This window comes from Coturnix japonica, chromosome 4 (genome assembly GCF_054131305.1).
Source record: "Coturnix japonica strain WE chromosome 4, WE-NBRP24, whole genome shotgun sequence".
Classification (NCBI taxonomy): Eukaryota; Metazoa; Chordata; class Aves; order Galliformes; family Phasianidae; genus Coturnix; species Coturnix japonica.
In genome coordinates this window covers 83,644,255-83,668,526 of record NC_140666.1, presented here as the reverse complement: position 1 = coordinate 83,668,526, position 24,272 = coordinate 83,644,255, and the positions used below count along the sequence as shown (strand labels likewise).

Here is a 24,272-nt window from a genome sequence, read left to right as displayed (position 1 = left end):
AAGGACCCGCGGCCCCCCCGCTCTATAAATGCCTCTCCAAAATGCAGCGCAGTTCCTTTCTCCCGTCCCGCCCGGTCTCGCTGCTCCGCGCCCCGCGCAGCTGCCCGCGGGTCTCCGGCCCTGTTCCGCGCTCCGCTCCTCCCCCCTCCCCCCCCCTTTTTTTTTTTCCTTTTTTTTTTTTTTTCTCCCCCCTCCCCTTTCCCCTCTCCCCGTTTTTCTCCTCCTTCCCTCCCCGCGCCCCGTTTGCATGCATTGTCTGTCTCCCAAGATGGTTTGTGAGACCAAGATCGTGGCGGAAGACCATGACTCAATCCCGGGAGCCAAAAAAGACACCATCATTGTTTCTTCCTCCCAAATGTGGCCCACCCTCTCGGGCTCCCCCTCCTCCCCCCCTGCTCCCCTCGGTACCCCCAAAGAAGAACCCAAACGCGACAACGTCTACATCCGCGAATTCCACCCTTCCGAACAGGAGGTGGTGCGCCGCATTTTCTACGAAGGTATCATGGAGCGGATCCCCAACACGGCGTTCAGGGGGTTAAAGCAGCAGCCCCTCACCCAGCTGCTCTACGCTCTGATGGCGGGTGAGTAGCGACTCCGCTCGGGGTCCCCACGGGGACGCGTGGAGCCGGGAGCGCCGCAGCCACGCGGAGCCGCAGCGATGCGGAGAGAGCGAGAGGGGGGTGGTTTGCGCTGCGCGGGTTTGGAGGGCGGTGAGGGGCTCCCCGCGGAGGTTGCGCGTCCTTGCGGTTGTTCTGTGCTGGGCGTTGAGGTTGGGGGGGGGTGGGGGGTGGGATGGGAGCGGTGCGCGCATCGCAGGGCGCAGCTCCGCAGCGCGCAGCCCTGCGCACCGCGTGCCGCCGTTGCTTGGAGACGGCCGGTCCTCTCCATCTCCGTGTGTGTGTTTGGGGGGGGGGGGGGGGTCACCTCCGAGGGTTGCAATCCCGAAATAACTCCTACAGGGTGCTCCCACCCCCCGCAAATAACCACGTGTGAAAACCCCCCTTTAAAATAATAATGTGCGCCCGAGCCCCCCTTCCTGGAAGTAATGGTGTGAGCTCCGCTTTTGTGTGAATATCAGTGTAATAATGCACGTCCCCCCCCCTCTAAAAACGCACTCTCCACCCCAAGCCTGGGTTCTCAAGCCATTGGTGGTTGCAGGTGACCCCTCAAGCTCTGTATTGGAGAGGGACCGCTGGCAGTAGTGGGGTGCTGGGAAACGACTACCAAAGGATCCCCCCAGAGCCCCCCCAGGCCTTTTGTGGACCCCCAGCCCCAAGGCTGTTGCCCCTCCCCAGCAGCCGGTGCTTCCCAGTCTGGAAATAGTAATGCCGCAGTGCCAAACACATGGCTGCGGAACACGGCGCCTGCAGCACAGCCCCCCCCTCAACTGACAGCGGGGCGCAAGGGGTGCCCCCACAGCCCCTCTCCACCCCCCCCATACACTGCAGGGATACTGAGCTGCATTGTCACTTAGCACTGCTTAGGGAGAATTGCACCGCTCTCATGTATGAGCTGCAAATGTCTGTTTTGCTCTATGTTCTTTATTGATTTGATTTGATTTTTTAAATGAGTTTGTATTCCGAAATCAACACTAAATTCTCTTTTCTGACAGGTGTCGTTTATTTCTCTTCCTTATCTCCATAGTAATGTGCTTTGTTGTGACCAAGTCCTTCCTGCTGACCTGCTGCTTGCCCATCTTTCTGATGGGCATGAGGTACTACTTCAGCAGAAAAGTTATCCTCCACTATCTCGATTGCGCGCTGCATACGGACATGTCTGATATCGAGCAATATTACATGAAACCGCCAGGTGAGTGTGAGTGCCTGGGGCTGCCTTCCCCCCCATTGGGGACTGTGGCTGCCCCGTGCTGCTGGCACCTCGTCCTCTTTGCAGCAGCACTGAGCACAGCTATAAAGTTGCCAGAATGCAGCTTTTAGGACACGCCAAGCACAAATCCATCCATCCATCCCCCCTCCCAAGATGTTTAGTCATCCACATCTGCAGGCAGGCACTGGGGGCCGTGCTCTCCATGCTCAATGGGGGTACAGGGAGCTGGGTGCACCCCATGTTCTCTGAGCTGGGGGTTTCTTTGCCCCCTCTGTGTATCAGGGCATGCGGGGTGTTGGTGAAAGCTCGTTTTGCCGTATTTCTCTAGAACCTTCCTTAATGCAAGTGTTTTGGAAGGAACGTAGATCAGGTATGTAAAGGGATGTTGCTGGTGTGATATATGCCTTCATCTTCTTGTTATGCAAATGCATGTAATTAAAAGCATAACGTCTAGTGCTTGACTGTTTAGCTTCAAATAGCTCCTACGTGATTAATAACAATAAAAATCTCCTACACAATTAATAATAATAAAAAGAAGTCCTTTGCAATTTGTCGGGGTGATGGTACCATTCCTGTTCTGTAGGTGAGAGCCAGAGCTGGGGGCTCTGTGGGCTGCTGGGGGCTGTTATTGGGGTTGGAGGTTTGCACTGTGGTTGTATCATGCTCCTGAGGAGTGGGCTGGGTGAGGTTTGCCATTCATCATCTGCTCTCTCAGGGCACCACTCATTGGTTTCTCTATGTGATGGTTTTCGCTGCATCACTGCTGTCCCCAGTATGGCTGGAGCTCTCCTCATTGGTAATAAAAGCCACAAACTTTTGTTCTCCTCATTCCTAGTACTGCATCCATCTAAAATGGTGCTTACCTTGTAATAAGACCCAAAATGCCTTAAGACTATTTCTTTTGGATGTTGCATCCCATTGTAGTGTCCATCTACGTGGGTTATATTTAATTCCCAGTGCTCGTTCTTGTGACAGAGAAACCATGTGTAACTTGTATGTGTCCTTAAAGAGCTCAATATTCATTAAAGCTGTTGTCACAAAAATAAATGGGCTGTGGCTTAACATTTCCAAACCTGTGTGTCCAACAGTGCCTGGTGCTGGGGGGGGAGAGCTGCAGGAGAGCAGGAGCAGCGAGTGTGAGCTTTGTAGGTGCCTGAGCTGCATCTGTCCCTGCAGCCTGAGATGTGCATGGCTGCAGTTTGGGGTGTGCTTACACCAGTGTTTGTAGGGAAGGTTCAAATGAAGAGTTGGGAGTGCCCCCACTTGTGTAGGGTCAGCAGCGCTGTGTAGACAGCATCCCTTCCACCCATCAGCATTGCTGCTTCTTGATACCTAACGGGGCTGATTTCAATTTCAGTGGAATGTGTGGGCTTTAATTTTTGACAGACTTTAATCATGTGTAATTAGGCTTCTGCCGTGCCGTAAAAAGCAGATTTATGGGACTGCTGGTGCTTGTGAAGGGTGCCCGATGGTAGTAGCATGAAGCGAGTTAGAGTCATCATTTGGTAAAGGCCAAGAGGAGGCAGCCAGGACTGCTCCATCCACAGTTCCAGTGCCCATCTGTGTGCTGTGAAGCTGTGTGAGGTACCAACCTGGCATTCTGATCATTTATTTCTGCCCTAAAAGACAGCAGTGTAAATACAGATGTCTCCAAAAGCTTTGAGTTTCTTGCCTTTCTGGCACTGATTTCATTGTCTATTGAAACACACTAAGAACAGGCAGTGTTGTGCCATATCAGCTCCCCATCCCCGCACAGAGGACAGGAATGACACCAGAGCAACTTCCAGCCCCAAGTTTTTTCTCTTATTGTGATAGCTGATGAGTTAGCACCCAGACATTAATTATTACAACAGGAACAAGAAGGGCTCCTCCTTGTAAGTAGTGCCTGTTGTTCCAACTTAGATATCAGTGAAAGCTTTCTCAATTGAGTATTATGGAAGATTCATAGAATATCCTGAGTTGAAACAGACCCTTAAGAATAATTGAATCCAACTCTTAATGCTGGAACAAGGGCCCAGTGAGGCTGTAGGTACTCAGAGCTTGGCTAGATGCGGTGCAGTGAACAACCTGGTGTGACTTCAGGTGGAACAGGTAAAGCTGGGTGTGGTCTTGAGGTCTTGGATTGCAGTGTTGGTTTTGACTTTACTGAGGTGTTGCTTTTGGCATCCGTGCCATGAAGAACTGCTTGTGATACCCAGGTCAGGGTTCTGTTGTGTGGAGCATCCACAGCAAACAGCTCATGGGGAGGGAATGGGTTGCTCCTGGTGGCTCTGCCAGAGCATCTGTGTGGGCTGTGCAACCTATGGATCAGCTTAAGAGCAAAGGCCAAAAGTGTAGTGGGATGCTGGAAGCACCATGCTTCATGATTAGTGTTATTCACATCAGAGTATTTCTTCTGCAGTTTTCTGACCCACCAGTCTGCATGTTAGTTATTGTCTTGAATTTCTCCCACTGGGTTTTGTGTGGACATAAAAGCATGTGCTGACAGCAATTCTGCTGAAGTACACAAGCCAACATTTAAACATTTGTTTGCTCTCGTCCTCCTACATTTGCACCAAGGATCTGGCGGAACATTTGGGCCAGAGTTTAACTCTAAGCCCAAGGGCAGTAGATTGAGTTGAAATTGATGTTGACTTCAAAGGAATTGTTGGCGTTGAGTTCGGTGCTGGATTGGGATCTTAAAACAGAAGAGTGAATGGCCCAACCTTCCACAGCTCTTCGTTAGCTCATTTTAAAGTAGCACCTACTAGAATTTATCTTTTTCTGCATAAACTATGAAATAAGGCGCTGGGGTGGTAGAAAAGGAAGGAATTGGATAATAGGCTTAATTGTCAAGCAGAGTAACTTGGGTTCTAGTAAACAACAACAACAAAAGTAATTTTAAATTGAGAAATGCGGGAGGCAGAGCTTGACGCAAATAAGGGGAGCACAGCTGGAGCTTCTTTTATGGTCTGATGATTTTGACAACTAATCAGTTTTACGGCATCTCTTCAAGCTTCTGTCACGGTGGTTCTGTGTATGTTTGCAGCAGTTTGTGTGTTGGAAAGATTCTTGGGAGGTTGAGGTCTCTGCTGGAGGGCTGATGGAAACCAGAACTCCTCACTGCTGGTGCGAGTCCACTGCTCTCCTCAATGAGCAGAGCTTGGGTAGATGAACCAGCATATTTTTCTGGTGTAGTTTCAGCCCTTATCTCCTGTGGCTGTCTGTCTTGCCATTCTGCTGGGTACCTCTGCACAGGGATGTGTGTATGTGTGCGTGGTGGTGGTGCAAAGATCTCCTTGTTGCAGAAGCTGACCTTTCTTGGTGTTGTTTGTGCAGGGCCCAGGCAGGAGGAGCATGGACAGGTGACCTGGAGAGCTGTGGCTGCCAGGCCTGGTGGAAGGCTGAGGGCATCTGCCTTGCATAAGGCAGCAGGTGAAGCTGAAGGGATTGAAGCAGGAGATGTCAGGTTGCATTAAACACACCAGTTTGGTGGCTGTGGTTTCTTGCATTGATTACTCTGTGGTGGTGTGAGCAGGACTGGAGGGAGCAGTTCTGTCTTCACTGAATCCCCATCTTCGGCTTTCTCCTTTCAAATTGGGTTCAGGGAGCCAGCCAGCTCAATGGGCATATCAGAGAGGGCCCTGGGTGCATTGAATGGGGAGGGGTCTGCCTCTGTTCACCTAGTCCAGGCTGCTGGTGAGCAGAGCAGTTCTGTTTCCATTGTCCCCAAGTACATGATGAATAGATTAATCCTGAATGACAGTATTGCACTGCCCTGAAAGGAGGATGGTTTATGAGAATTCAGTCTGAGCTGCTTTTGGGTGGTACATTTAGGTTGGATATTAGGAAAAGTTTCTTCTCTGAGAGTGGCAATGCATCGGAACAGTCTGTCCAGGGAGGTGGTGGAGTCTCTGTCCCTGGAGGTGTACAAGAGGGTAGAGGTGGCACTGAGGGACGTGGTGGGGATGATTGATGGTTGGACTAGATGAACTTAGTGTTGTTTTCCAACTTTAGTGGTTGTATGGTCTCTCAGCTGAACCCCCATGAGGTATGTCTTGTCCTTGACAGAGACCTTGAGCTTGTGTTCTTACCTCAGGATTCCAGTTGAGGTAGGGGCAGAGATGGTTTGTGAGGAGGTGCAAATCCTGCTGGTTTCCTTCCAGGCCTGGGCAGGGAGTTGGAGTCCCCAGATGGCAGCTTTCTATGGTGGGAATGGAGGCCTGGAGCTGGGTATTGGAGCACACCCCCAGGCACAGGGCTGACTCTGCAGCCCAGTTCTTCCACATTCTGGGTAAGGCAAGCAGCTGAGCCACCAGATAAGCTGGAGGGACGCTGCCCACTGATAACATTGTTTTGAAAGAATAGAACAGCTCAAGCTTTGCAAAGCCAGGGCTTAGATACCTGACCCCAGGATAGGGCTCAGGGCTGCTGCTTCCCAGTGCAGGAATGTGTTTTCAGAGGGCCCTGCCTCACTTGCCCATGCCTGAAAGGCAGCTGGAATCTAAGGCATCCCTATCTCCATCATTTTGTGCTGGATCATACAGCACCCTGACCTCAGGCATCTGCCAAACCCCTTCACTGGCTTTTGTGGGTTGGGATTTTTAGGGATTTTCTCTGGCGTGCAACTCACAGAGAGATGGGGAGTGCAGCATGGAGCAGGGGCAGGAAACACAGGAGAGAGGCTGTGTCCTGAAACACTGTGTTTCCCAGCTCTGCTTCCAACGGTGCTGGAAGAAACAGAGGTCAGGTCTCATATTTTGGAGGAAAAGGGCCTTGCTTGTGTGTGTGCTGTGTGGCAGCACCTCCGGATGCCAGTGGAGGTAACTTCAAAGGATGAGATGGTGCACCTTGGAGAGACCCTGCAAGAAAAGGGTGAAAGATCTTTAGTGTATTTTAGAATGGAAAACATTGTGCCTGAATATATCTTGGACTGGCCTCCTGTGGGAGGACTGCTAAGCAATTCCCAGTGATGCTTTTTTTTGTTACTATTGCCTTAGCTGTGCTGGAACTGCCCGCTTTGGCAGTTCTCACATTCAGTGCCTGTCTTGAGCTGAACTTGTTGGGAAGCAATAAACAGCAACTGATGTTTTCAAGTGTTAGAGATGCGTGTTGTCCAGAACTGGTCATTGACCAAAATATTTTATTATTTGAATTATGTAAAATGTCATTAAACTTAGAATCATAGAATTGCCAAGGCTGGAAAAGACCTCCACGATCATCCAGTTCAGCTGTCTGCCTGCAACCAATATTTCCCTCACTAAACCATGTCCCTCAGTGGCTCCTCGGCCTTTTTCTTGAACACCTCCAGGGACAGGAGACCAACCCCCATCTCACCACAACCTCTTCCCAAGTAGCTGTAGGGAGCAAGAAGGTCTCTCCTAAGCCTTAAGAGTTGCTTCTTGTGAAACCTGCCTCTTCATATGCAATTGACATTCCATCCCGTGCTCTCATATCCATCCTCTGCTCCTGCAGCCAGCAGCAGCAGGGACCTGCCCTCCAGGATGGACGTGACACTTTGCTATGCCACTTTCCTGGGGCTGAGTGTCCCCAGGGCTTCCTCCAGCATGTGACCAAGCATATACAAACCCAAGGCCAGCTGTGCTCCCCCCTGGCTGATATCATGGCCAGCCCCAGCCTTGCCCTGTGCCTGTGCTGATAAGCACTTGGTGGGGCTGAAAGAGGGAAAGTGACACCTGAGTCTTCAGTTTTTTCCAGTTTTAGGGATGCTCAGACAATGCACATCTTCTTATCTTGAAGAGCAATGCTGTCAGCCAGAAGTTTACCATGGAAAACTTGAAGTGGCCTGATTAACAGAGCAACCTGAGGGTTCAGGCTTCTTCAGGGCTGTGGTACAGACCCAAATGGGATAAATGCATTAATGGAGAAGCTGCTGCAGCCTTGCTCCCCACTGTTCCTCTTCCTTCTTTATTACTGAAGCAGGAACGAGTGTGCAAACCCATTCCTCAACATGCATATCCATGAGACAAAAATAGACCTCGCTTCAGATCCAGCTTCAGCACGTTCCCATGTCGAAATTTGATAAAGTTACATTTTCTAGTAAATTTTGCGGAGTGCTGTGACCTATATTTCTTTCCCTTGCATTCAGAAACATTCTCTTGAGGTGTCCTTAATTGATGTGGCTATCAGTTCGTGCAGCAGTGTTGAGTTTGTAGTGACGCCTGGTTGGGAATGGCACTGCTGGAAGCAAACTGTGTACAGGTGTTTAAAAACCCCAACATGTGCAAGTGCTTTTAATTAATCTGTGATGTGAGCAGTAGTAAGTTGTGCAAATGGCACACCAGCAGCTTATAGGCGCTGTTACCTCCTCAAGAGCATCAAACGTGAGCTGTGTGGGGACTTGTGAGCATGAATAGAGTAGCAACATCAGGCATTGTAGTTTTTTCTAGCTTAAAGTGGTATTTTATGTACAGCTTCATGTGACTGTTTCAGTGAATAAACGCGAGGAGGAGTACAGTTTTCTCTGTGAGTTCAGCTGTGAAGTAATGAGTCTCATTCAGGGTGCTCAATGGCTCTTCTTCCTTCTCTCACTTCCTTCAGAGTGGCTGAGATTTAAAACAATTACCCAAAGGTGTGTTTCAGTTTAAGGCTTTTGAAGAGATTTCAACTCAGTCTTCACATTAGGTGCCAAAGTCGTGGTGAGAGGTAGTAAAGTCTGGAGCTTTGAGCTGCTCTGATGCTGTTTTGGATGTAGAGCATGAGTTGAAATCTTACTATGGTTAGACTGGATGACCTTAAGGGCCTTTTCCAACCTTCATGATCCTATTCCCAAGCACCAGAGGCACCGTGTTTAGCCTCTTAGGCTTTTCCAGGAGTATCTGTGATCCTCGTGGACACAGCCAGGTGCCCAGATACTTTAGGAGCTATCAGACTTTGCTCTTTATCTTAAGGTCTCTAAGGTTTATTGGTTTTTACCAAAGAAATAGGTTTTAATGTAGAAGCCTAAATACACGGCTTGGTTGTCAAAAAGACAGAACCCATTGATGGGCATCGCAGAGCCCACGCCTCACCTTGGTATTGAGGTGCTGAAGATCTCTTAGAAATAACAGCATGTTTTGTGCTGCTCCCTGCCTTCTAAAGGAGTGGCTGCCGGGTGCTTTGCTGGTGTGCGGTTCTGCAGCGCACTGAGTGATGCATGGCCTTTGTTGTTTCTGCATCAGTGAAACGGGGAGCTTCAAAGTGTATTTATAGGGTTCTTTTATTGTTACCTTTTTGCTCCCTGCCCCCCCAGTGAAGCTGAGGAATCAGATATTTTTTTCTCCTCTTTTTTTTCCTGACAGCTGGCTAATGAAAGCAGCCTTCACGGGAATCCAAACACAGCAGAGTGCCTTGCTTAGCTTCTGTTCACAAATCTATCATTTGTAACCGGTGCCAATAAGAGGATTTATTTAATTCTTTTGACAAAAGCACAGTGGAATCATCAAGAAACCTCTGCCATGCCTTTATTAAGGCATCACAGCCGGCTTGTGCTGGTCTGGTTAGAGACAGGTGCGTGCCATGGTGTCTGTTACAGATGGCTTTGAGCCACGCGTTTATAAGTAGCCTATTGACCCGTGGGACCCCAACGATCAATTAACTATTTATGAGAGCACGTACTGTATCATTTCTTGCCCTCTGTAATTGCTCAGAGGGTGTTTCTTTACGGAGCTGAAGGTGTCATTGCTCACAGGATAATCCCAAAATGTTGACCTGGAACTCCCAGTGCTTGATGCCGAGTGGGGTTTGTGTTTTAAAAACAGGCTCTTGAGAATTAAAGACTGCATTTCAAAATAGAAACATGTATTGTAGGTGTATTTTCTCTAACGGCGCTGTGAGATAGTGCTACATAAAACTGAATTTTGGAACAGTGTAAAAAGAAATACAGAAATGCAGTGCCTGTCTTGCGGTAGGGTGAGCTGCTTGAAATGATAAATTGCAAATAATAGTTTGGTGGCTTGACATTCGTTTGTTGTCTGTAGGATTTATTCAAGTGATAGAACTGAAAACCTGAGTTTTTATGAGGACACGGTTTCTGTGGTGTAGGTTTTGAAGTGAACTTAATGCTTTCCTTGTCAGTCAGGAGGGTTGGTTTTCTTACAGGCTTTCTTCTGAAGCCAGGCATATTTAAAATAAAAAATGCTGATTAGAGTAGGGCCCATGTTATCTCCCAGGCATTACCCGACTTACTGGGCTGTAAGGGGCTGTGGTCTTTGCGTGGTATTATGAGGTACACACAGAATCAGTGCTGAGACCACCTGCATCTGAGCCCTGTCTTAATGACAGAGGCATTTTGTACCGATGTAGTTAGTTGTTGAGGAGGTGGTGCTGTGGGAGCCCTCTGAAATAGAACTGTAGAATCACTCAGGTTAGAGGGCGCTGAGGTCATCTAGTCCAACCATTGGCCCATCACCATTGTGCCCACTGAGCCACGTCCCTAAAAGCAGCAGAGATGCAAGGATGAGCTGTAAGCAGGATTAATGCCAGTCTGGGTTGTCTGTGTATTTGCTGACCTGGCTAAAGATCTTCAGTGAATTCATGACAAGAGTGTGACTTGTTTTGAATTGACAAAAACTATGTTTTGTGCACATTACTTGCCTGGTTTTACTTTTCAATGCAAGTAAAAGCTACATGAACTGCTCGTGTGCTCCCTTATCAACATGTTCGAATCCTGACTTGGAAACCACTATCAGAAGTGCAGGCTGATCAGCTTTTCTGCTGGTTGGGGTTCTTGGCCAGCTGGCTCCTCGGTGTGCCCAGCAGACACGTACAGTGCTACGAGATCATAGCAGTGATATGGGGAGCTGACAGTGGCTCTTTGTTTATTTTTGTCTTTTTTTTTTTACCCCTTTCCTTGCCACCCGCCATTCTGCATCCCATTTCTCCCACTCTTCTGTCAAGCTGCAATGCTTGCATTTTTTCTTCTCTGAATCCCACTTGGCTCTCGTACCCATCCTTGTGCTGAACTCTCCGGTGGGTTTGTGTGGGCCAGTTCTTGCTTCATTTATCACTTGTGATGGTTCCCCAAAGCAGCAATCTGCACCTCTCCTCCTCCCATTATGTTTTAAAATGTGCTTATGTCCCTTTGCTTAATGTCATTCTATAGGTCCTTCTCTTTCTTAACGTGCCATTCAGATATCTGCATGGTGAGCACAGGCATTTATTTTTGTTGGTGGAACGCTCAGAATAACAGAGATGAGAAAACAAACACAAGTCAGCTGCACGAGGATATTGTGTCTGCTAAGCTGCAAACACGGTGTGTCAGCGCATAAACCCACGTGGCAGTGGGGAGAGAACATTTTGCCTGAAGGCAAATGTACAGCCAACAACAGGATCTCTTACACCTCCCTTAAATCCTCTGACCCACCTCACCCCGATCCATATCTGGGTATGTCCTATTGATCTTTTCCACTCTGACTCTTTCCACAAAACCCGTTCTGACCATTTTAATAGGATGCATGAAATCATTACTGCAGGCAGAGTACATAGGAAAGTTGTTTTGCTTGCTGAGATCAGGGCTTTGGGTTCTTTTTTTGGAGTCGCCAAATCTGTTCATCCTCCCTGGAACTAGCTAACAGCATCAGCACCCCGTGTAACACTGCCAGTGGGAATCCAGGGAAGACCTAAATACGCTGTCTTTCAATTTAAAATAATGCAAGTAGTAGAACAGCAAAGAGAAGCTTTTGAAACGGGGCTCCTTTGGAGCACCTGCTGTTTCCAGCGCTAAGCAACTGTGGATGGTGTTTAGTTTAGAGGCAGAGCAATGAAAGTGCTCCGGGTGCTCAGCTGCTGTCTGCCTGGCAGCAGTTTGGTGCTTCACCCTGGGATTGCATTGGTAAAGTCACTGCTATTGGAATGGCAGTGTTGGTGCAATTGGTCAAAAAGAGGGAGAATGCAAGTGGGGCCAGTTGGTGTTAGAAAGGGATGGCAGTGAGCATTTGGATGGATATTTTTTTTATGAAGCAATCCAAGCTTTTTGAAAGGAGTGTTCTTGGGAAACTTCTGCTGCCTGTAAAATATATGAGGTTCACTTAGCAGCTGTGAAAATACACGTCTGGTCTGATTTTAGAAGCTGCAGATGCTCGGAAGATAACATCTAGCTGTGCAGAGGTTTTCATTCAGGAATAAGCCATCACCAGATTTTGCAGTGTTTTGTTTTGTTTTTTAGCCCTCAGCTCTCTGAAAAGCATCAAAGTATCTGCGAGGCTGCTTAAGAGGTGGGAGTGTTGTTCATGAATAACTCAAACAGCGAGGAAGGATTTCAACAAAACTATTAAATAAAGAAAAAAATCATAACAAAGAAACCCCTGACACCCTTTATTTGTTGAGGCAGAACTGAGAGAGCTCGGCTCAGAGATTCAGTGGAGCATTTGCTTTGAGTCAACCACGTGCTTCTATCCTTTGTCTTTTGTTGGGAGTCAGGAGCAGGGAATTGGAACTAGGTGGTCTTGAAGGTCCCATCCAGCCCAAATGATTCAGCGAAGGAGCTGTTCCAGCCAGGAACCTGCTCTTGTTTCACTTGTTCTTCTCTGTCTTACAATTGAGGTTTAATATATACTTTAGTGTTGCCTTGATAGATACAAACATCTTCCTGGATCCTTAAAATACTGCATTGCTGCCTGGATTTTATGGGTTTGCACCTCTCCTGGCCATGGTTGCTGTTGGTTGCCTAATGTGTAAGAGGAGATCCCTTCTGAGCAAGGCTCAGGGCACAGCTGTGGAAGTACCTGCTATCACCAGCTGTAGACACGCTGCCCTGCACTGGTGTTTAGTTTGTACCAAACCTGTGCTTTCAACATACTCTCATTTTTTAATGTCTTCCTCTACTTTGAGCAATGAGCTCTTCAATGTGGTTTCAGAGAAAACATGGCTGCTTATGGTGGCTGTTTCACTCCAGCAGATCATTAACACCTTTGGCCTTTTACATTGCTTCTGTGGCCTGGGTTTCCTCCATGTCCCTGAAAGTAGAAGGGAATGTCATACCATTTGGGGCATGCGAATGTGGATTCATTTTTGCTGTCGTGTTTTTAAATTTGCAACTGCTTTTAGGTTCATTTTCTTACATGCAGCTAGGTATTTGAGTGGAGGAGGCCCCTTTCAGCCTTGCTTTAAACTCTGATTTAAAGAACCTGCTTGTACAGATAGCGTATTCTTTCCTAATGCATCATTATATCATACCCCGCATTTGTGTCTGTAATTTGGGGGTAGTTCACCCTGCTGCCCTTGTCGTGATCATAGAATCATAGTATGGGTTGGAAGGGATCTTTAAGATCATCCAGTTCCAGCCCCTGCTATTGGCAGGAGCACCTCCCTCTAGATCAGATTGCTCACAGCTCATCCAGCCTGGCCTTGAGTGCTTCCAGGGGAGCTTCCAAAGGACCCCACCAGTGCTTCCAGGGAAGCATTCCAGCATTTGCAGAGCACTGAGTGGGCTTTGTTACCTCTGTTTGCAGAATGGCTTCTCCTGAAGGGTGAGTCACCGTAAAGTTTGTTGACCTCCTTTAGAATGGCATAAAAGTTCTCAGGAGTCCTTGTAGGGATCAGAATTGCTTTTGTTATTTAACCTTAAGTAAATGCAATGTTGGTTTCTCCCTTTGCTTTGAAGCATTTGGTGCAATTCCTGTGTAGGTACGTGCACTTCTGTTCAACTGGAGGGAAGCTTGGCTAAATTTAGGCCAGACGAGTAATGATAGATGGCTAAAATAAGATCAATTCTACCCATTTTCTCTTTATGATCTATGTCTGGGCCAACTGCTAAGCTAAAAAGAAGTCTTGATATTGTTCAGTGCCGTTTTACGGTAATGCACATGAAGCAGAAGCCAGCCAGCAAATAATGAATACTAAAACATCCAATAATTCTAGATTTTCCAGGTTTTTTTCAACATTTGAAAGTGAAATGTGCTGCAATGTAGCTCCAGTACATTTCAGAAAGCAATAAAGCCACAATAGATTGAGAAGATTGAGAAGATGGAGACTGAGCGTTAACAATGCCCTTTTAAGAAGCTGGCTTAAAGTGCAATGAACAGCACATTTTATTTTGTAAACTAATATAACTAATGAGGAGCTCATTGTCAGAGCTGTCATTTGAAGCAGCAGCTGAGGGGATGTAGGATAGCAGGGCTGGCAGGAGGGCTGCCTTCCTTCTCACCTTTATACTTCTGACTTAAAAACAACCTAAATACTAAAGCATTGGCTTACCTAAGGTCTGACTCCACAATTTACAGGCTTAGTGAGGATTTTGGATTCGTGGAGAACATCTGCTCTCAGGTTGCTTTAAATATTCTTTTCCTGCTGCTTGATGCAGACCGATCTGTGCTGCTCAGCCAAGGTGTGTCGTGCTCAGCAAAAAAGAGCTGCGCAGAGGATTTCAGGTCTTGCTATTGCACTTGTTAATGTAGCAGCGTCTGAGATGCACTGGAAGTGCTGCCTGTGTCTGGTTTTGGGGCTGTCAGAAATGCCTTCAGGGTTTCAGAGGAAACATGGAACAGGCACTGGTCAAAGTCAGTTCTCCTATTCTTACTCAGAAGTTCAACATCACCATGTTTTCCCATCCTCATCTGTATGAGCTGAGCATGGCTGCTGTTCTGGACTTGCTAGTGGCATGTTACAAAGCAGATGTTTGAGTCTGAACCCTAGAGTGTTTTTGGGTTTGCAGAGATGTTTAGGTCAACCTAGAGTCTAGAGGATGCTGCCATACCCCATGCTAGAAGGGACCACAAAGATTATCAGATCCTGCTCCTGGCTCCAAGGAGTGAGGATGAAAAAGAAGGCAGATGGAGAACAGTTGTGTTGGTTGGTGGTGGCAGCTCATCCATCTCTCCTAGTGCTGTGCACACGTCAGTGATCTGCCCCTTGGATGCCCCATGAATCAGTGGGTGTCACCCACTCTGAGTGTGCATCCACGTGGCTCAATGTTCATCCAGCATGGAGCTGTTTGTGTTGGGGCAATGAATCCTACTGTGGTAGGTTGTGTTGAGTTATTTACATGAAGGAAAGGGTCCCATAGCATTTCTAATTTCATGCACGGGTAATTCTTCTGTGCCCCTGATGTTTTTGCTCCCCCACACCTGTGTCAGCTGTATAGGGATGCTCATGAGTTTCAGGAGTGCCAAGGCAGGACTCTCATATGTCATCCAGTTTCCACCACCATAAACAACTCTGAAATGCCATTATTTTGTCAGAGCCCTCCAGGAATGCCTCCTAACTGAAGTTCAGTGTAGAGTTATTTGTAGAAGTTGTTGGAGCTTGTTACTCAGCCCAGCTTGAAGCCAGGGGGATCTGGAAAGGAGAAAGGAAGAGAAACAGGCCTGGAAAGGATGGAGGTAACAGAAGTGATGCACTGAGCTTTGGGGCTTTTTAGCTGGTTATCTGCGAGTAAATCAGAGTAGCACAACTTACACAGTGCAGTGCAGCATGGCCACATTGGGATCCCCCTTCACTGCCCTGCTTGGGCTGCCCCAAACCACCATGGAGCTTCCAGGGCAAATGACTCCAAGGGAAATCTGTAATGCTCTGCGATGTGGCAGTGTGCTGCATTCCATCTGCCCTGATATTCCTGTGCAGTGGTGTTGCAATGGGACCCAGGATGTCAGCGGGTTGTAGCAAAGAGTTTGGGGCATACAGGTTTTGCAGCTGGTGTTATCAAGCCTGATATGTTATCAGTTCTGTGTATGATATGTGAGAGAGGGACATGGGGAATTGCAAGACCTGCTCTTTGGGAAGTGCTCAGCTGTTTTTTCTTTTGTTTTTCCCTTTTCCCCCAATATAATGATATAGGGGAGGGTGTGAGATGGAGGTTGGCCCTGTGTGCAGTGCTTCAATGTAAGATAAGGCACTCGCTCCTCCCATTGAGCCCTGAGAACACATGAACCCCCATCCCCTCCCACAGCTCACACCTGCACATCACTTTCCTCCCAGCAATGCAGGTTTGCAATGTTTAATCCTGGGGAGGCTGAACAGAATTCTGTAGGTGTCAGCTTCCTTCGCACTCAGTGACCCACTCACTGGGATCACCTCCCTGGTTGGAAGATGCTCTGAGGACATTGATCCTGACAGCTCTGAGCCGGGGGGGACTGCTCACATCTGTGTCATGGTAACGTGCTACATCAGCACTGAAAATCACAGTCCATCTGAAATGTGCTTGTGGGGATGTTGTGTCTGCCTGGAAGTGGGGTTCAGCAAGTAATTGTGAGTGTCATTGCCTCTGAAAGAGGGTGAATTTCTCTCATTTTGATCGTGGTGTGAGCTGGTAGCATCACTTCTCTGGGTGTCACCTCCTTCATGGAGCTGCTGGAAAAGGTATCTCAGAATACCTCAGAATGTGTGTGTTTTCTGTAATGGTCTGGTCAGAAAAGCCAGGTCAGAGTCTTGCTTTGCAAAAGCAATGTATTGCTGTTCAATTCTGCCTTAAGGAACAGCTGTCCTCAGGCACTGTGGGACTCTAGAGAGTGGCAGGAACCTGAGCTGTTCAGTCACACAGGACTCAGGATGATGGGGAGGGCTGATGTCTGACTTTTCTGCTCCCCTGGTAGTACTCTCCACTCTGAAGTGACCGTCACTTCACCGTGGTGATGTCCAAGTTGGCAGCCAGCTGCATGGTTTAGGTTACTTGCTGACAATTTGGTCCAGCTTGTTGCCAAGGCAAAGGAAAGATGCTATTACTGAAAGACAGACAACAGGAGAGCATAGGAAAATAAGACAGAACTGCTGGCCTCTTGCTATCCCAGGTGCTTTGTGTAGTTTTATAGAGGTAGGAGATATAAGAGCATTTGCTTTATCTTACAGTGTATTTTGTAGGTCTTTTATATCCTACTATGCCATCTCTCCTCTACACACTTGTAAAAGGAAAGCGTTAGGTAGAGGCTGCCCTGTGTGCCACAAGTGGAGATGTGAGGCAGAAAGGCTGAGCTTCAAGGGGAGTGTGGTAGGAGCACCATGGCAGGAGACAAGGACGTGGTTTGGAGATGGCTTGCAGTGAGACCGCATACAAGTGGGAAGCCTGGGCTTTACAGCGTGAGCTGGAGTGTATTTGGAGATGCCTGAGGTGCTGACAGCATGGAGATAGAGCAGTTGAAGTTAAATGCAAGACATGTGTGCAGAGTAGCCCTTTTTGAGTGAGTCTTCTTGCAGGATCAGAAATCTAGAGAGCAGTTTGGGGCGGCATGAGTTGAGAAGGTTTTGACTGCGCCAGTGATCAGTGGGGGGATGCCAGAAGATGGAGGCAGGTGAGAGTAAAGGCAAATGCTGACCAAGATGAGCATCTGAAGGGCAGGGTGAACCACAGCCGTCAGGGTGTGTTTATCTTTGAAACCGTGATTATTTTCAGATCACAGTTCAAGGGAGTAAAACGTCAGCACCTGCTATTAATAGTGTTGCTGGCAGCGAGGCTCTTTCTTATTACTGACAGGTGAGAGGAAGATAATTTTGTTTCATCCTAGGTATGAAAAAGTGCAAAAATGAGACAGGCTCTGATTCAACCCCTTAAATCCCGAAAAGATTAGGAGATCCCCCGTAGTCCTTAAGAATGAGGATGTGGATTGTTTTCCCTCCTGCTCCAGATGTGCTGCGCATGTATTGCTGGAGGATTTGGGTATGGAGCTGCAGCTGCCTGAGATCAGTGGGGAGCAGTGAGCCCTGGCAGAAAGCAATCGAAAGAATTTCAGTTTCTTCTCAGGAGTGGTGAGGCATTGGAACAGGCTGCCCGCGGGGTGGTGGTGGGGTCACTGTACTGGGAGATGTTTGAGAAGAGGGTAGAGGTGGCATTGAGGGACATGGTTAGAGGGCATAGAGGTGATGGGTTGATGGTTGGACAAGACAGTCCTAGTGGTCTTCCCAACATTCATGATTCAATGATCTAATTTCTCTGAAACTTGAGGGGTTTACTCAGCAGAGAGAAGCACCATCCTGAGCTCAGCAGTGTGCATGGGGATCCCCAGAATGACTTCAGGTAGCAAATCCCTGTTTGCAAGAAGCATTGCTCCCCAAGGAAGGGATTTAACTACACTCAAAGTGGATCAGACGGTGCTGGGTTTGCAGCTTTGGGATCTGGGCATTTTACTGTAGGCTGGTGGCACAGCATGGACACTGAGCAATGAAAGTACTGGGGTCTGATCATGTCGGTGCAAAGGGAAGACAAATACAACTTGCATTGTTTGAGCAGATGTGTCCTGTCTGGCACTAATTATAAGCGTTTCATGCACAACACACACCAGGAGATGTGCCAGATAGTGTTTCTTTTCATGTTGAACTTGAAATCATTATAATCAAGCTTTAAAGCTGTAAGTTAAAACCAACAAGATGTGCATGTTTGCCTTGGTTCTACTTGCAGTTGAGCTGGTCCTTGGTGTGGGGCTGGGCATGTCAAAGGAGTGTGAAGAGTTTCTATGCTCTGCCCTGGCAGCAAAGTCTAGTTTTTTTTTGTGCAGAGGGAAAGCAGCTGCTGGTCCTCAGCACTCCTGAGTTGTCTGGGGTCTTGTCTGAATGAATTACAGTGTGAGATTTGGGCAGATGCAGGAGGATGAGTGGCATTGTCACAGTGGTGGCAGTGAGGAGATGTTTTAGCTGCTTGTGATAAGTGGGTCAAGATGGGTCCCAGCGTGTTTAAAAATTAGCTGTTGACCTAGATAGCAACAGTGTGATGATGGCTCGCAGCAGGAGCAAAAGCAAGTGTTACTGCTGGCACCATGCATGGCTGAGTGCAGTGGAAAGGCTGATTTATCCTGGGTGTTTGATTTCTGCCCCACTATTCCTTGGCTGTTGTGCAATGGATTGTAGCCATCTCCTTCTGATGGGGGTACCTGAGTCCCAAAGTCACAGCATGTCGAGATCTCTTCTGGTCAGTCTTCTTAATGTAAGGCCACATCCCTCCTGTGCAGCAGAAGTTCACATTTTCCTTCTAAGCGAAAAGTTTGTCATGGTATCCCTCATTAGCTGATGTAATTGAGTAATGGCTTTCTTGGCTGTTAATTAAGCAGCATCCAAGTTGGAATCGCTTTTGTCCTGTGATGAAAGCATTAATCTTCTCAGGTCAATTAAAGGCACTTTGTTACATGTTATCACATCATGTGTTATGTGATGATCCGCTTTAGTTAAGACCAAAGTAATTCATTCGTTTATCTTCAATTGTTTTGCTTAAGTTGTCTTGTTAGTGGAGCCAAATGGTGCTGCAGTGTTCTGGAGCTGCAGTAGTTTGTGATTTCATTGGCTCCCATGTTGGTTGGTCAGCCTGAGCAGCTGGTTTCAATGGGTACCAATGTCTCTTGGTGAGGTCCATATCCCACATGAGCCATTTTGTTGGAAAGCCAAGCAAACACATGGCTTCCTGTGCTGTGGTTGGATCTAGGGAGGTGCAGCACACAACCAAAGGTCTGCCCAAATGGGGGCCAGGACTCAACGTGGTGTAGATGCTGGTATGACTGGAGAGCGCAACTGCATGCAAGTTGGGATTTGCCCATTGTGTCCCATTACAGTGGAGGATCACCCTTTGCTATTAAGTGCCAGTGGCTGAAGCTGACAAGGACCAATGCAGGACCACCCAGAATAGGGTGCTCAGGTCCATTGCCAGAAGTGGCTTTTGTAGATCTCCATGGAGGCATATATCCATACTTTATAATTGTTAGTGTCTATGTTTTGTATTTTAGCAACTTTATGTACGTATTCCTCTGGAAACGAGTATTTCCCTGGCATTGCCAAGGGGAAAACAAGTTGGGTCCAAGCTTTGAGAGCACTTTAGTCCCCAGGCAGCTACATGTGGTGCTTTGTCTCCTACAGGCTCCTGCTTCTGGGTGGCTGTCCTGGATGGCAACGTGGTGGGGATCGTGGCAGCACGGGGCAATGAGGAGGACAACACGGTGGAGCTGCGCCGCATGTCTGTCGACTCCAACTACCGTGGCAAGGGGATCGCCAAAGCCCTGGGCCGCAAGGTGCTGGAGTTTGCCATGCTCAACAACTACTCCTCCGTCGTACTGGGGACCACAGCCGTGAAGATGGCGGCCCACAAGCTCTACGAGTCCTTGGGCTTCAAGCACGTGGGTGTGGTTGAACATTACGCGCTCCCGGGGATGACTCACTCCTTGCTGGAGAGAATGTTCTTCCAGCTTCGCTACCACCGCTACCGCCTGCAGCTCCGCGAAGAATAAAACCCAACCAATGAGCAAAAAAGCTATTTTTCTCCTCCCCCTTCCAAAAAAAAAAAAAAAAAAGGAAAAAAAAGAAGAAAAATAATAATAAATTACCCTTCTCTTTCTCGTCACCGTTTATTTGCCAATTTTGTGCCCCCCTTGCTCCCTCATCTCATCCTGGCTTGCTCCATGCGGCCTGGTGGCCCAGCCTTGCATGCTGGAGGCGGCGGGGCTGGAAGTCAGTATCAGCCTCCAGGGGACTGACAGAAAGCACAGAATCTTCCCTGCAGCATCACATCGCCACTCTGGTGCGCCCAGTGTTCTCCTTTTCCAAGTGTAAGATAATATAGCGATGCATTCATCATAGTGCAGAGAAAATTACTTGAATGCAGTTTTCAGTATTTCACGCACCAGTAAGTATAGAATATGCATCCGTCTTACCATTATTTACTGGTTAATAGTTTCAAAGGAAAACGTGGGGGGCAGCCCCCAGCCCAACCTGCTTGCTGCAATGCATGAAGAGGAAGCGTGCGCTCGCACTCCAACACATCGCACTGCCACCGCGGCACTGATGTTGCACTTTTCTGGATGTGCCTCATCCTGCCAAATGTCTGAGAGCCCCTCGGCGTGTGGGAACCACAGCTCCATCCTCATCTCCTTCCTAGCCAGCAACCGGACTCGATCCGTCCAAACTCTGAGCCCCGATGTAACATAGCCGAAGTGAAGATCAGCCCCATCTCTCTCCTGCGCTACCGTCGCCACGCCTGACCTGCGGTGCTGGGCCAGGCTCCGCATGTGACTTTCTCTTTGCTGCCTTTTGGGGTGGGTGTTCTTTTCTTTGTTGTTTGTTTTGCTTGGTTTTATTATTTTTAATATATTTTTTTTTTTGTTGTTGTTCATTTTTTTTTAGTTCTGGCTTTTGCTGAATGGTGTCATTGAGGCATAATGGAGGCTGCAGTTCCTATGGCAACACATTTGCACATTAATGTGCGCACCAGCTCCGAGCACTTCAGAGAAGCAATGTGACAGATAATAGCATTTTGGGGGGCTCTGGGGGGTGGGGGGCACGTACTTATTATCTTAACCAGCTGCTTGTTTGATCCATGTAGATGGCCTCACTGCAGCCTGCCATAAAAGGTAATTAACCGCTTTAATGATGTCAGATTTGTGAATTGTACAATGCAAAAAGCAATGCAAAGCAGATCCGGCATGTGTCTGTACCCAGTATGTATGTACAGTGCCTGCCAACTAAGAGTAACCAAGGCTACAGCTTCTCCTAGCCTGAAATATCAACTTTTATAACTTATTTAAACAAATAGCAACTTTGCATGAATTACGTCTTGGGGGTGGGGTGGGAGGGGAAAAAAGAAGATGAGTAGATTTTACTTTTAAAACGTGGTATCAGAAATATAAAGAGAAACACTTCTGGCTGCACTTAATTTGGGGTGGGTGGAGGGGTTTCAGCTATGTTAACACATTCAAAGGGAAAAGCCCTTTCACTCAGTTCCTGGGGGGAATGAAGTAGTTACTATTTCACAAGGTATTATGTGTGTAGGGGGGGGGGAAATGTTCACAATCAACTCGGTGAGAGGATAGGGAACGTATCAACAGCACTGAAAGCATTGCAGTGTGAGGGCGGGGGGCAGGGTGGTGGTGTGGGGTCCCATCCCTGGGCAGCACCAGGAACAGCCCCTTCCCCATCCGTGTTGTCAGCAATAAGGGGGGAAGGGGTGGAGCAGGGGTCCTGTGGCACGAGGTTAATTAACACCATTTCTGTCTGGGGGCACTCTATTTTTAACAGTCTTACTATGCTGTACATTTCTCCTGAAGCTGAAATAATGTACTGTTGGTTGGGGGGTTTTGTATAGTGTACAGAAATGGGCAGAATATTTTCTTGCTGCTTTCAGTGATTTATTAACCTAAGGAAAATAGACAACTATAAAGTGTTAGTGAAAGGGAAAGGAAAAAAAAAAAGAAACCACAAAACAGTTTGTGCCTTTTTTAGTTTATTTTTCTGTTGCTATATAATCACTGCACTAAAATCTTTCCAGAGGGGAAAAAAAAACCACAACAACACACAACTAGTCTCTTAATAAGGGAGGAATACGTAAAGCCTAAACTGAGCATTAGGTTTTTCTTTATTGGAGTATTTAATTGAAAGAATGTCGCTGGTTTTATTTCATACCTGTGCCTTTGTGATGAAACCACCGCATCATCCTATCAGAAAAAAACAAACCTGGAATCAATTGTACCAAGATCCCACAGATACAGAAGTACCGTCAGCTTACCAGGATTGTTCTTAAGATGAGCAGACTGAAGCTGGTGAAGGCAGAAGCTGCTGGTGATACCTGCTGGGTGCTGGGAATGTGCTGAATCTTTGCCATTTGGCCACCAGTTGCCCAGTGAATTTCATCCTGTAATGCTCTCGTGCGTTGCTCTGTGACCTGTGGCTTTTTGGAAGAAATCCATCCCTTGCTCCCAGTGCCATCCATCCCGGGCAGCTGGTTCTGGGAGGGAAGGGCTGGCTGTTAAGCGTGCTGCCTTGTGCTTGCCAAAGAAGATGGAGAGGGCTCACGGGTGCAATGCTGCTGGTGCTGCCCTGCCTGGGCAGGTGCAGCAGTGGGGAGGAACACCCCCAGTGTGATGTTTAGATGCTGACCTGGCAGATCCATTGTATGCTGTGCACCCATTCAAATGGTGCCATGCAGAGAAGTCAGAGCCTGCAGCTCTGCAGGGCCCCCAGAAGCGGCCCTGTAGTCTCAGATATGAGCTCCTTGCTCTTCCTGCATGATGCAGTCCTGCAGCAGGACCAGCCCTGTGCTCTTTTCACTGGCTCAGGCATCATCTTGCTGCTCCCAGTTGAGCATCAGGGTGGCACAGAGCAGTTCTGAGCTTGGTGCTGGCCGGAAGATCTGGACCCACTGCCTGGAACTCATTGAAAACCTATTTCCAGTTGTCATCTAACCCCAGCAGTGAGGGGCTGCTCCTGACTGATGGTGTTTTCTGCCCAAGTCTATAGCAGGAGCGACGGGAAGGGCAGTACATCCCTTGTAAAGCTTGCCTTGGTAAATATGAAAGCTACTGAGACCACTTCAGGGCCAGGCAGAGCAGCTGGATAACAGCAGATGTCCTCCAGCTGTGCCAGGCACCTGCTGTTCACACGGGTTGTATCTGCTGCCCTTGAATTGCATGGCGACGCCGTCGTCCCTTTAGCACCGTGGCTGTTCTGCTCATCCTTACACAGTGGGCTCTGCTCATGTGTCCTCAGCCCGAAGCCAGAGATCACCTGGGAGAGCAACTAGGGGTGGTACAGAGCACTTCTCCTTGAAAGTAAGAATTTTGGCATTGTAGTAGCTCAGGAATTGCCCCAAGAGATGAGTTCCCTTGGAGATGAGCGGGGACACCCTACACATCTGGAGCAAACAGCATCCCAAGCACACATCATGTTTGGCAATAAGGTCTGTGGGGAGCTCAGCCCCTGGTTGCAGGCAGGTCAGCAACGAAGGATGTAATTTTACTTGCAAGCTGTTTGTTGTCAGTTCACGCCATGTCCTCCCTTGAGTGAAAGCAGCAGCACTTGTGAGGTGCTCAGAGCTGAGCAGTGCTCCTGGCCACAGGGACATCGCTGCTTCTCCTTTGCGCTGCTGTCACTGCACCCGTGGTCAGGGCAGCACCAAAGAGGTCAGTGGGAGTCCCAGCGTGAGATTCCCCAAGGAAATGGGGATTTTAGGGATTTTAGGGATCCCAGTGAGGAGCATCTGCTTCTCACCGAGTCTTTTCGATCCTCCGTGCAAGACCACACTGCCTTTTAATTTGGCGCATTTCCTGGCTGAGGTGCAAATGGGTAGAGAGGGACTGCAGGGATCCCAGAGCTGCCAGATACACGGGGGTAGGAACCAGCTCCGGTTACTTCTGAATTAACAATCTAATTTTAAGTTTGCTGGGAGCCTGCGTTTCATTAGCGCTGTTATAATGCTGTTGGTATGCACTCTATTTAAAGCTTAATAAAGGCATTTTAATTCCAAGCTAACAGGAGTCTTGCGGTGGAATGTACTGTACCGCATAAAGAAAATGAATGGGTGCAAGCTATTAAATAAGCTTTAACATGCAAAAGGACCTTTTTTTTTTTGTTTTTTTCCTATTTTTTTTTCCTATCTTTTTTTCTCCCTAAAAAATCCTGAGCAAAATCCTGAGCAAAAATGTGTTCTTGCGCTCCTCAGTAGCAGACACTGTGCACAGAGATTAGTTATCTCCCTCTGAAAAGCTGCTGCCTGCGACCCCCTTGTGATTACCTTTCATTCGGAATCAAAGGAGCCAGAGAATCCTTTGGACAAGTTGGTTAGAACACAG

General features: G+C 47.9%; 1 protein-coding gene across 2 annotated transcripts; it reads left to right on the top strand.

Annotated features, from left to right (window-relative positions):
• The first annotated feature begins 53 nt into the window (after positions 1-53).
• ASPNAT (aspartate N-acetyltransferase) lies at positions 54-21,238 on the top strand. Of its 2 annotated transcripts, none has more exons than XM_015862905.3 (3): positions 54-581; positions 1,645-1,809; positions 19,573-21,238. In XM_015862905.3, exons 1-3 carry the CDS (start codon positions 248-250, stop codon positions 19,938-19,940), a joined length of 867 nt encoding a protein of 288 aa, XP_015718391.1. In that variant the 5' UTR covers positions 54-247; the 3' UTR covers positions 19,941-21,238. The 2 variants fall into 2 exon arrangements, with proteins under 2 accessions (XP_015718391.1, XP_085401949.1); XM_085545823.1 differs by having other exon boundaries at positions 1,613-1,809.
• Positions 21,239-24,272: the final 3,034 nt, after the last annotated feature.